Source organism: Myotis nattereri (genome assembly GCF_964212035.1).
Source record: "Myotis nattereri genome assembly, chromosome: 17".
NCBI classification, from domain to species: domain Eukaryota; kingdom Metazoa; phylum Chordata; class Mammalia; order Chiroptera; family Vespertilionidae; genus Myotis; species Myotis nattereri.
Genome location: NC_138092.1, coordinates 27,691,981 through 27,705,311, shown reverse-complemented (window position 1 = coordinate 27,705,311; position 13,331 = coordinate 27,691,981). Strand labels below are relative to the sequence as shown.

General features: G+C 38.3%; 1 protein-coding gene across 3 annotated transcripts in view; it reads left to right on the top strand.

Annotated features, from left to right (window-relative positions):
• Nucleotides 1–12,955, top strand: part of ATP6V1H (ATPase H+ transporting V1 subunit H) — a 93,612-nt gene extending 80,657 nt beyond the window's left edge. For all 3 annotated transcript variants that reach the window (XM_081111321.1, XM_081111322.1, XM_081111323.1), the window contains one exon: nucleotides 12,631–12,955. In XM_081111321.1, coding sequence (XP_080967447.1) covers nucleotides 12,631–12,691 — 61 coding nt within the window. In that variant the 3' untranslated portion in view covers nucleotides 12,692–12,955. The remainder of the gene's footprint in view (nucleotides 1–12,630) is intronic.
• Nucleotides 12,956–13,331: the final 376 nt, after the last annotated feature.

The window sequence follows — 13,331 nt, the reverse complement described above, 5'->3', positions numbered from 1 at the left end:
GTGCAGAAAAGCAGGCTATATGTAGCTCTTGCCCAGCAATCAGACATTCCTTTCCTGCACTGGGAGCTAATGGATCGGCCCCAGTAGGTTGATTGCCTGGCTGTCCCTTCTTTTTGCTTCATTTAATCACGGCCTACTGCTCCTGGATCTTTGTCAATGGAAAGAGGTGCCTTTCCACCTCCATTTCCTGACTTTAGTTAGAGTGATGATTCTGTTGCCACTGACAAGGAAAGTGACATTTCATCGATGTTAAGAAAATGACTTCTAAGGAAAACTTTGCCTGACTCCTAAGACTTAAGCATCTTCCTCATTTGTTTTTTAAGGAGTAGACAGAATATGACTTATAAGTATTTTGATAAGCTAAATATAGCTTTCTTCATAGCCTTTAAATTTTACAGATTAACACTATTTGCTTATTTTATTTTGGTGTCTTGGCTTTTTAAGTGATGTGGGTGATTTCTCTATCAGTTAATCACTTTGCTTGTTATGCCCATTTAATGGTGAAGTCAAGAAAATGATTCCTATAACTTATATTAAATATAGTAGTTTAAAACATTTAAATATCTATTTAAAAGTTTTTGGTTTTTTTATAAGCAATGATATATGACCTGGCAATTTTAAGATCTTTTTTTCCTTCCCCAAGTACCTTTATTTGGAATTATTTGTTTTATTACTTATCATCGCATCTTTTTATCATTTGTAGTCTCTTTGAAGCAATGTTTCTCATACCTCTCTCATTTTTTTAATGCTTTAGAATTTCTGGTATACGGTTTATGTTGGGTGATAGCAGAATATGTTAGTTGTTTGGGCCTCTCTGTTCTTTAAATAATATACTGAAGTTCCTCTCGGTAGCTTGGTAAAATAGTACCTACTCAGAATTTGGTAGCATGGTTTACTTTAACCTTGTTGATTTACTATCTCTATAGAAAAAAAATTTAAGTACCTTGGATTTAAATTATTAAATATATACTTTTTAAAAGTTGGAGCTATAAGAATAGTCTTTTTTTTTTTTTTATTGATTTCAGAGAGGAAGGTAGAGAAACATCAGTGATGAGAGAGAATCATTGAGTGGCTGCCTCCTGCACGCCCCCTTGTGGGGATTGAGCCTGCAACCCGGGCATGTGTTCTTGATCAGAATTGAACCCAGAACTCTTCAGTCCGCAGGCCAACGCTCTATCCACTGAGCCAAACAGGCCAGGGCTAAGATTAGTCTTTTTATGTTTGACAAATACGAACCATTTAGTTTCCTGAAACTTTAGAGCAGGAAATTGAGCCTCCAATTTGGAGAAAATTTCTAGTAGAAATTATTTTGTCTTAAAATCATGTTAAATTAGAGAAAATAGAAATCATAGGTAAATAAACAGATTGATTATTGTATATAAAAGAAAATGTAAAGGTTTGTCTACAGAATAAAATATTAACCGTTACTGAAAGTGTTCTCATTTGTGGAAAAATAGGTAACTTTTTTGTTGCTTTTTTTAACTTGAGTTATCTTTGGCATAGTTTTGAGTATAAGTTGTGGTCTAAAATGTTTAAAACAGTTTTGTTTTAATCTACGTTTTGCTAATTAAAAGTTTTACCTTGTTTTCCCTCCACTGACAAATAATTTCTTGTCAGTGATGAGTGCTTTTTAGACCAAGTTGTTCATATATTTTGCTTTTAGATACATCATCAACATTTAATTTGAAACATAGATCTCTTTCCAAAGGACCATATAAAAGCAAATCATCTCATTCTACCTGTTTGTTTGTTTTGTTTTTTACTCTCCTGTTTATTTACTTAAACTAGTCCTGGATGATTAGTCTCTCAGTGGGATAAATAATATCATCTGTTCATAATTTACTTTGACCTTGCTGGCTATTTTCTTGCTGCTCAAGATTTTCTATGTTGTTTGTCGTTAAACTTTCTTTTGTTAGTTTTGAACTGCTATCTCAGCCTTCCTAGTCATCTGCATGGATAAGAATTAGAAAAAACAGGCCACAGATAATAGATGAGCTGTCAGGTGGAAATTATGTTAGGACTGCTGGATACTGAGGAACTTACAGAATTATAATATTTGGAAAAAAATCGGAGTTCTACTGCCATCTGTTTGGATTTATTTAAGTTTGTAGTAAGCTGTTACCTAGCATATTTTAAATGCCACGTGACTGACTGAGATACATATACTTGCATTAAAACCAGTGTATATCTAGTATAGTATAGATAATACGTTTATTCAAGAGAAGAAATGATTGGTAGGATAGTTTCTGCTAACAATATAACAGCTGGTACCTTTAACTGCTGGTACCTTTGTTTCTCCTGGTGTTTCAGTACATTTCCCCATAGGAGAAAAATGTATCCTTTCTCAGGTTCCTTCCCTGTAGGACTCTTCAACTACTTTTCATTTGACAGTTATCAAGCTCCTAGAATATGCCAGGCACTGAGCTAAAAACTGGAGAAAGATAAATTAGACACCCTCTCCTCCCTCATTTAAGAGTCTTATATTCTAAGTATAATTCTAGAAAAAGGAGCCAATCATAAGCCTTAAATGTGGGTTTTGCTTACATACTATCTTCGTAACTAATCCTGTATAATATCAGTTGACCTGTTGCTATGGCATGCACTGACCACCAGGAGACAGATGATCTGACTGGTAGGTTAGCTTGCTGTTGGGGTCTGGCTGATTGGAACTGAGTGAGATGGCTGGACACGCCCTGGAGCCCTCCTGCAGTCCCTCCCTGGCTGGCCAATCTCCCACATCCCTCCCTGGCCCCGATCGTGCACCAACGGGGTCCCTCGGCCTGGCCTGTGCCCTCTCGCAATCTGGGACCCCTTGGGGAATGTCGGAGAGCCGGTTTTGGCCTGATCCCGCAGTCCAGGCTGACGGACCCCACTGGTCACAAATTCGTGCACCTGGCCTCTAGTATAAAATAAACTCTATTCTTAAAAGTCCTTATGACAACACAGGCATTTCTCCTGCATTGCACTTGTGTAACTAGATTTGTATGTAATGCAGTCATTTAGGGGTCATACTCTGCCTTGTAGATTGCTTTGGGTTGTAACTACTTGCTGATCAGGAACCAGCATTTAAAAGAAAAGGAGGGACTTCTGGTTTCCAGTTCTGCATATAAGGAGCTTGGAAGTCACTACTCCATTGTAACAAGTAAAAAGCTGAACAGACTGAAATATCAACAACTCTTCTTGGATCCATAAGAGAGGGAAGACACAAGGTAAACCACTGTCCTATGAAATTGGAGAGTCAGACAGGTGAATATAGGGAGTCAAGGTTTATTGGAGCAGAGACTCACAAGCAGAAACTAATGTGGGAACTAGTGCCTGGGTAGGAAAACCTGAACTGTAATTTACAAAATTCAGGAGGCTCAGTGTGGACAAATCTGAGACTTAAAAACTCCAAGGGGACCAAGTTACAGGGGGTCTCCATCATAGAGTGAGATTTAGCTCCAGAAGCTAGACCAGGTCCTCACAATAAATATTGGAGAAAAATCTCTTCGGCTTCTGGCAGGGGGTAGGGAAAAGGAACCATTTTGAAATATACCAGGGCACTTTGTTGTTCTTAACAAGGTACTTATTTTTAGTGAAATTAGTGACAACAATGTCACTCTCAGACCACAATGAAATTAAACTAGAAATAAATACAGAAAGGTAACTGGAAAATCCCAAAACATGTGGGGATTAAAGAATACACTTTTAAGTAGCACATGGGTCAAAGAAGAAATTTCAAGAAAAAATATTTTAATTAAATGAAAATGAAAGCACAACTTTTCATTTTGTGGGGTAGGGTGAAAGCAATGCTTAGAGGGAAATTTATAGAATTGGATGCATATATTAGTAAAGAAGAAAGCCTGAAAATCAATAATCTAAATTTTCAGTGTTGGAAATGAGAAAAAGAAGAGCAAATTACATTCACGTAAGCAAAAGAAAATAAGAAATCAAAGTGAAAATGGGAAATCAGTAGAGAACATCAATGAAATCAAAAGTTGGTTCTTTGAAAAAGTCAATAATATAAGCCTCAAGCCAGGCTAACTAAGGGAAAGAAAAGAAGACACAAATTCCTAATATCAATCATGAAAGGGGGGATATCACTACTAATCCCATGGAAATGGAAAGGATAGGAAAGAAATACTATGACTAACTATGCCTATGAATATGGTATCATAGATGAAATGGACTGATTCCTTGAAAGAAAATATCTGCCTGTTCAGATTGTCTATATCTTGCTGTGTGAGTTTTGGCAGGTTGTGAATATGACAAATTGATCCTAAACTTTATATGGAGAGGTAAAAGTCTTAGCATAGTCAACTCAACATTAAAAGAGAAGAACAAGCCGAAACCGGTTTGGCTCAGTGGATAGAGCGTTGGCCTGCGGACTGAAAGGTCCCAGGTTCGATTCCGGTCAAGGGCATGTACCTGGGTTGCGGGCACATCCCCAGTAGGGGATGTGCAGGAGGCAGCTAATCGATGTTTCTCTCTCATCGATGTTTCTAGCTCTCTATCTCTCTCCCTTCCTCTCTGTAAAAAATCAATAAAATATATTAAAAAAAAAAAGAGAGAAGAACAAAGTTGGAGGGCTGATATTACCTTATTTGAGACGAACTACAAAGCTACAGAAATCAAGATAGTGTGGTATTGGTGAAAGAATAGACAAATAGATCAGTGGAACAGAATAGAAAGCCCACACATAGAACCCCATAAACAAAGCCTTCTGATCTTTGACAAAGGCAATTTTATTGCAAAGGCAATACAGTGGAACAAAGATAGTTTCCTCAATAAATGGTGCTAGAACAACTGGACAGCCACATGCAAAAATGAATCAGACACAGACTTCACATTATTCACAAAAAATAACTCCAAATGGAATGTAGATCTAAATGTAAAATGCAAAACTATAAAACTCCTAGTAGGTAATATAGGAAAAAACCTGGATGGCCTTGGTTATGGTATGTCTTCTTAGATAGATACGCCAAAGGTTTGATTCATGAAAGAAATAATTGTGAAGTTTAAAATGTCTATTCTGTGAAGACTGTTTGGAGATTTCTTACAAAACTAAGCATACCCTTACCATATGACCCAGCATTTGTGTGCCTTGGTATATACCCATAGGAGTTGAAAACCTACATCCACACAAAACCTGCACAAAGCTATTTATACCAGCTTTATTTATATTGCCAAACTTGGAAACTACCAAGATACCCTTCAGTAGTTGAATGGATAAACAAACTGTGGTACATCCAGACAACGGAATATTATTCCTTGCTACAAAGAAATGAGCTATCAAGACATGAAAAGGCATGGAGGAACCATAAATGTATACTACTAAGTGAAAGAAGCCAATCTCGAAAGGCTACCTACTATATGATTCCAACTGTCTGACATCTGGAAAAGGCAAAACTATGGAGACAAAAAAAACCCAAAAAAACAATTGGGAAGGGATGTTGGGGGAGGGATGAACAGGTGGAGCACAGAGGATTTTTAGGCCAGTGAAAATACTCTGTATAATATTATAATGATAGATGGATGTCATTTTACATTTGTCCAATTCCATAGACTGAACACCACCAAGAGTGAACCCTAGTAACTCCAAATGGACCGTCGACCTAAATGTAAAATGCAAAACTAAATGGGTTTGGACGATTATGATGTGTCAATGTAGGTTCATCTTTGATAACAAATGTACCACTGTAGTGGGGCATGTTGATAAATAGGGGAGGCTATGCATGTGTGGGGGCTGCTATATATATAGGAAACCTCTGTACCCTTCTCTCAATTTTGTGAACCTAAACTGCTCTAAAAATTAAAGTCTTCAAATATAAAAGACAAATAAAAGGAAAGGGGCATTTGCTGCCTACCCTGATGCTTTGAGTGGCTCACCATTTCACATATCATAACTGTATGTTAGAAAAATGATAACGTGTGTAAGACACTGCTGACCTATCATTAAGCTGGTAGTGACAGGTACGGGATGATTTTTGAACATAGCAAGAGATAAAGAAACTCTGGATTTGGCTGTTTGATATTTAGATTTTATAGCTATTTTAAAAGGATTTGATTACTGGAATTCCTATAGGAGAAATAACTTTGTTATTGCAAATTTTGCCTAAATTGCTTTTATAGACGTCTCAGTAGACACTGATGCAATTGTTTTTAAAATGTACACCCCCCCCCCCTCCCGCTTTAGGACCAGAACTCACATAAATAGACTATATTTTTAGAATCACTGACTTCTTTGTTTTTGTTTTTTTGTTTCCATGATCACTCTTGAGGGGCACTGCTAATCTGTTCATCTTTGAATGTAGCTATTGTTAGAAAATGAAGTGGCAGTCCTGCAGCTGTTAAAGACAGATTTTCCAAATGAATATACGTAGGGTTTTAGGATATTTATTCTCTGTGTTTTTCAGCCCTAAGGCATAGATAGGATAATGCCTTACTTTGCTTTTCATGGTCGGGGGAGGGGATTGCTAGCTAAGTGACTCTTCGGAAACAGTAATTTTTACAAAAGGTGCCGCCATGGGAAAGGGTCTCCCTGTGGGGATGTCCAGGTCTTCAGCTCTTACAGGATCTCTCCCCAGTGACAGAAAGGAGGTGCCATTTAAATGTACACTTGAGCTCCTATGAAAGCTCTGTCAGCATGCTTTAGAGTGAGTGATATTGGCGAGAACGATGTTGCAAGGAGAAAGAACCCTGGGGTGCAGAAATTGAAGAGGTTTGTTTATTTAAATCATAGGCTATTAATGAAGATGACCATTTGTTTTTTAAAAAAGAAATGAAGTGGCTAATGATTATGAAAATATATTTGAGAAAATAAATTAAGGACTCACATTGTGATGTTGTTAAGCTCTTTTCTCTTATATCTGGACAACGTGTCTTCAGCCAGTGAGAGATAGAATGTACAATGAAGGAGTATTACATAGTGATTAAAACTCTGAGTTTTAGAATTAGACAGATTTGAGTACAAATACCCTCCCTGCCACTAACTAGATGTCCCAACATTGCAACATGTCATTTATCATTAAACTCCAGTTCCTCATCTATAAAATGGGGCTCCCCTGTGCCGTTTATGCATATTCTTGTGAAGAGCAATTGAGAACGTGTGTATCAAGCAGTGCTGCAGCGCTTAGTCAATAGCAGGCACTAAGAAATAGTGACGTTGTGACGTTGATCACTGCTTTCCCAGGGTGAGATTTTAAAGTGTTGAGGAGACGATGTGACTGCATGTACTTACTTTTGGAATTTAAATGTTTCTGTAAATTAGATGCAGATGAGAGAGCACTGTGATTTTTACATGATTCAGTCATTACATAGGAAAATCAGTTCATAAAACAAAATTTGATTTGTTTGTATATAATATTCAAAATCATGATAACAGTTGGAAGGATAACTCAATCTGTAACTACTGTGAGTTTGCATTAAAAAAATATGACTGTATAAAATAGTTGTTTTATTTTTGCTCTTTACCAAATAGAAATCTATATTGTAAACTACAGTAAAGTCCATATTTTCTAAGATGAATTGTTTTTATACATGCAGAGGAATATTTCATTAATGATTAATATTATACCTACATGTTTTCCAAAACATGATAAGTAAAGTTTAAGAGAACGATAATTATGACTCAGTTGTACTTTTAATAATTATGATAAGCTCAAATAGACATGGGATATAGAATTCTAGGTTCATTATAATTTTAGTTATGAAAATTTGCACACGCTGAAAGACTAGAGAAAATAATACAAAACTGATAGTAACAGTAGATTTTCTACTAAGCTTCTTGGCAGCCAAGGCAAAAAGGAAAAAAGGGGAACTGTAGTTTTCGTAGATTAATATGTTGGTGAATTTTCAGGAGAAAATTCACTTTTTTCTTGCCACTAAATTATGTAGGTGAAGTTACCATGTGGTTTCTGGCACTAAATTATATAGCTGAAGTTACCATGTGTTTCAGTTATATAGGTGAAGTTTGTATGTTTAATGGGTAACACAGTGTCTTCAACCACAGTTTTAAAGAAAGAATAATCATTTTTTGACCTTATAAACAACCATAAATATAGTGAAGTTTGGCAGTTAATTATAGTGTGTTCCAAAATTCACGCAAGAAGTAATTTTGATAGAAAACACAGGTTTATAATTAAAAATTGTAAATTTTTTATTGATTCATAAAGTATATAGTACAGGGTTATGTATGGAATAGCACATCGGGTAAATGGCCTCCACGGCTTTGCTGGCACATATGCAAAGCAGCGGTCTTGATTGGTCTTCATTGTCCCTGCTCCTGGGCCATAATTGGTACTTGGTAATGCTTATCAAATTGAAGGGATTGAAATCAAAGGGCAACAGATATTAGAGTCTGATTCAATAAACCAAGTAAAATTAGGCTTTTATTTATTTTTTGTTGTTGTTAATGCTCACGCAAAATTCAAATCTTGCGTGAATTTTGGGACACCCTATATAATGTGTTGGAGGCCTTTCGTTGTCGTAGGTGCTAATATAGGCCAGGTGTAAATGCTTCCTGGGGTCCTTGCTTCTAGCAGAATAGAACCCAGGCACCTACTGTCATCTTCAGACCACCTCTGTCAAGTCTTAGCTTTCTCAGTGGTGCCTGGTAGGAACTGGAAAGCAGTTTGTCAGTATTTTAATAGAAGTGGAAGTATGGAATTTTATGGCCATTGGCAAGAGAATAAAATAGATATTTCTTAGTCACATGTAAACTCTTTCTTAGGATACAACATAATCTCCTTTGTGAGCTGTTTTGTAGTTGGATTTTTCAGACTGCTTTTTTTTTTTTTTTTTTTTAGTTTCAGAGATAGTGGAATCCCAAGTGATTTTAAGTTATGAATGAAGTCAAAGAAGGGAAAATATTATACATCTCAAATTTTCTTTGTAGGTAGTAGAAGCAGAGACTTACTGTCAAGCTTCTGTAAATTGCTGGAAGAAATTGGGCACTTTATGAGTGAATAAGTTGAATTTTTATTGTCGTATTGATCTGCATGTGTAAAGAGGAATACGGAGTAAATGGATTGATTCATTTAAAATAGCTCTTCTTGAGTGCTTTGTTATAGGTGCATTATAATCCTTTGAAATAAAATTTATAATAGTTTTTCCTTTATCCCGACAGTAATGTAATGTTAACCTGAAGAACTTACTCATACCTGCTTATTATTTTCTACTCTATCAGATAGGAAGTGTCTGTTTCCTGCGCCTTCGAGGCTCTTTTGGAGGCTAGGCAGCCTCACAGCAGAAAGAGAATAAGACCTGAGCCAGGCCCTTTGCTCACTTTGCACCTGAGCAAGTTATTGAAGTTTTCCCAGGCTCCGTTCTCTCCCGGTAACTGGCAGTAACGCCCACCTTACAGGGATGCTGTCAAGATGGAGGGTAAAATGTGGACAGACAGGAGTCATGTTGTCATGATGGCGTGTGAAGTGTGGAATGCAGCAACCGTCCTGTGTTCCCAGCCCCAGGCACTTGGTGTCAGGACTTCCCACGGAGAATTCAGAGGCAGCCTTGAATCTTGGGAATGTTTTCATTGAATACATGTTGCCATTTGACATCAGAAATGCTGACTGACAACATTTTACCAGCCACGTTCAGAGAAGTAGATTTCCCCCAAAGCTCTGTATAGGCTCGGTCTCCTTCTGTAATAAATATCTTTTGCAGTTGAGCTCTCGCTGATATTTTAACAACCCACATGCCATAGCAAACATACTAATTTCAGGAAAGCCTGAGGAGGAGATTTGATTCTTTTTTTCCAGGAGTCCTGTCTGGGCTCTCCTGTTAGACTTCTGGCATTTTGTGACCTGCAGTACCTCACCTTAGGCTCACAAAGTTCCATCTGGGGCCCTTGATGTGCAAGTTCTCAGTTGAACAATTTACATCTAAATGTGTCCTTTGCCTTAACCCTAAATTGCATAATCCCGAGCAGACAGGAAAGGAGGCCCTGGTTCCTACACACCCGGCACTAGGTCAGGAAGAAGTGAATATCACATGGCCGCCTTGTATACAGCAAAGAAATGAGTGTATAGTAGAGCATATTACCCATAATAATTACCTTGACCAGGAAGACAAAGGAACAGGAGACGGGTGGGGAAGAAGCCATGGTTGGGCTTGTTTTTCTATTCTCGGCCAGCACAACTCTCCTTCACTCTGTTTTAATATCCTTCTACTTTGACCCTATGTCTCTTTTATGAAGAAGTCAGTCACCTTCCTTACCTCCAAGTGTCCATGGTTGTCCGCGAAATATCAGTTAAATCTGGTATGGGGAATGAACCACCCTTCATGTCTCTGGAAGAGATGGAGCAGATGCAGCCCTTGGGTGGCATGGTGCCTTTGAGTACATCTTTCAAATGTTTCCTAAGATCACTCTGACATGGGAGAAAAATTATTTTTCCTCTATGCCTCTGAGTTCTGAGATGAGGCACCTGTAATAAAAGACAGATAAACAGGAGAAAAATGTATACCTCTTATACACATGGGAAATACCCAGGAATAAAATGAGTAACTCAAAAAGCTAGATTTAGAATTTAGGCTTAAATTACATCTTAATAGGAAAGAGAGAAGGGGGCAGAATAAATAATTTTTAGGAAACGTGGTGATAGGTGGGAGGCAGTTGGTGACGAAGTTTGTATGGGTGTGGTGTGGACTTCCAGTCTCTTTTCTTGTGATGAGTCAGTCCTCTCTGGTTGAAGAAACTCCTGAGGAGGGGTTATGACAGTTGAGTCCTTTGTGGAGCACCTGTCTTTTGCAGATGAGGGGAGTTCAGAGAAAGCCTGCGCCTGCATTTGCTGTTTTCCAGGTGCCTTTGGTTTAAAATGATCAATACACCAACTGGCGTATGTGGGTGGCATGTCCTGCTGCCCTTACAATAAGTAGTCCAACATTCAAAACTGGCATATACAAAGGTCCTCTTGAAAGGAAGCATTTCTAATTTCAGCTCAATTCCTTAGGTATATGTAGAAAAATGTATAAGATCTAGAAGTTTTATAATAAATATTATATTCTCCTTCCCCCTACACAATCTGTGCAGTCACAGGCATTTCCTAGCTGCAGGCTTCCCCATAGTGGCAGCATTGATAATAACTATAGAATCCTACTTTTTCCTGTCTAGTAAAACTTATAGGATGGCTTTCCTTTTGGCCTTTGAATAAATTAGAACTATTTATATATTTTTGGTTGAAAATAAGACCCCCATTGTCTAAATTATGTCAGGGTAGCTCCTAGCTAACATAAGAATATATTATATGATTTAACGTGATATCCAAATTGGTAAGTCAGTGATAAGAACTTTCCTGTAAGGCTTTTTAAAAGATCATCAGCCATTTCCATGTCATACGAAGTTCCAGTTAGTCGCACAGTATTTTAAATCATAGTTCACTTTTGTACATTTCTGGGGGGGGGGGGGGGTCCTTGACACCTCACCCACTCTAGTTCATCTTTTATTCTAATCTTGCTTCACATCTTTGATAACTTTCGGCTAAGGCTGTGATATCTGAGGGAAAAGTAGGGCAGTAAAACAACTTAGATCATCCCTCTCCTCTTACTCTGTACCTCTGTAGAGAAAGGCAGAATCACATTGACTAGTAGATGCTGGTAGCACCCAAAGGTTGTTTCCTGGAGGTCCTCAGACCAGGAGAGGTTGAAAGACCAGTTGAGGAGAGGGGGTGATATGGGCCCCGTGTGCCCACTGCTCGTCTCTGCGCCAGCTGCCTTCACACTCAGTGCCTCCGTTGGCTTTATGTTAACATGCAGTGTCTTCATCCCACAACTTCTAGAGCCAATGAAGTGATGGCGCTGGAATGCCAATCCCTATCTCTCTGCTAAAACTCCTGCTCTGTTCTTATTAGAGGGGGAAACATGTCGATATTCTCATCCTTATGAGGTAGTTCAAAAATCAGCGTTTGGGCAAGTCACTTGCAGAAAATAGGGTACAGATTGTTTTCTGTCCTGGAATTAACAGTGATATCTGTATGTAATGAGAGCGAAGCATGCACACTTTGTGGGTGTATATACAGTTTATTTTCTGGAGCAGAGCATCGTGCCCTGTCTGTACAATGAGAATAGTACGTGTCCGCTCTGTGATTGTTCTGGGGTTCCATGAGCCATCTCGGCAGGTTTGCGCCTGTGCAGGGCAGAGTGCGTGCTCCATAACAAGCAGCTCTACCAGGTGTGGTGATTCTATATGTTATTTTTGGGCGTTTGTTTTCATGTGCTCTTGTGTTCACCCCCAGATATAGGTACCTGTATTTTCTGGCATCAGGGAGTGTGATTTTCATGTATCAGTCCACGGGCATGGAATCATACTTAAGTGGATGTTTCAACTTCTTAGATTGCAGAAGAGGCAGCACCGGTAAACAAGGCTTTCCCCAAAGTGTAAAGTAGACATCCCCCATGAGTAATTACATTGCCTTGTAATCGAAAGCAGAATTACTTGTTCGTGGGTGTAATGACTTGCTTGTGTATTTTAAATAGAGGGTTGGAAATTCATACAGTATAGGCACTTTTGAAATTGGGAAAAGTTTTGTTTTCTAGGACTAGTTTATTAATTTTTAGATATTAAAGCATATGACAGTATATATTGTACTTTGATTTTGAAAGAGATTCTTTTGTCGTTTAAATGCTAATTTACCTTGTTATTTTATTTTTTAGGGAATATCTTGGTAAACAGCTCCAATCTGAGCAACCTCAGACTACTGCTGCCCGAAGCTGAACCAACCTCCCATGTCACCTGTGATGGCGGAACACCTGGAGTGTCAATTTCAGTAGTTAAATAACTCATTTTATTTGTAATTTTCTTCTGCTGTGTAGCTGTTTCCACTGCTGATTTCTAGTAAAAGTGTTTGCCCATTAATCTGTATAAAAGTAAATGCTTTCTGTACCTAAGGAAAAGATTACTGTTACATATATTGCTTGTATTTCTATATTTATTATTCTCTGGAAATGAATATAGTTATTAAAGGCTTCTGACTCCAAATATGGTTTTCTCTTTATTCTTTCTTACTTGGACTTTAATAAGCTGTGGTCACTGGTAGCTCCAAACAGGTTGCCCAGAGCCAGTCACAGATAGCAGCTGACATTGGGCTGCACCAGAAGCCTTGTGAAGAGGTCCAGAACCAATACAACCAGTGGCCAGTTCCAGACAGAAAGAGCAGGATTCAGTAAGCTTCTCCAGCAGCTTATCCACAGGGAGATGTTGGCAGGTACCAAAACCTGCTGAGGCAAATTCATCTTCGTGTGATCCGCACTGGCATAACAGCTTGCACGCCTGTTGGGTGTTGAGCCTCACTGGCAGCCAGCCTGAGGGTTGATCCCACGCACAAAAGGGCCAATAGCAATCAAGACTCAATTAC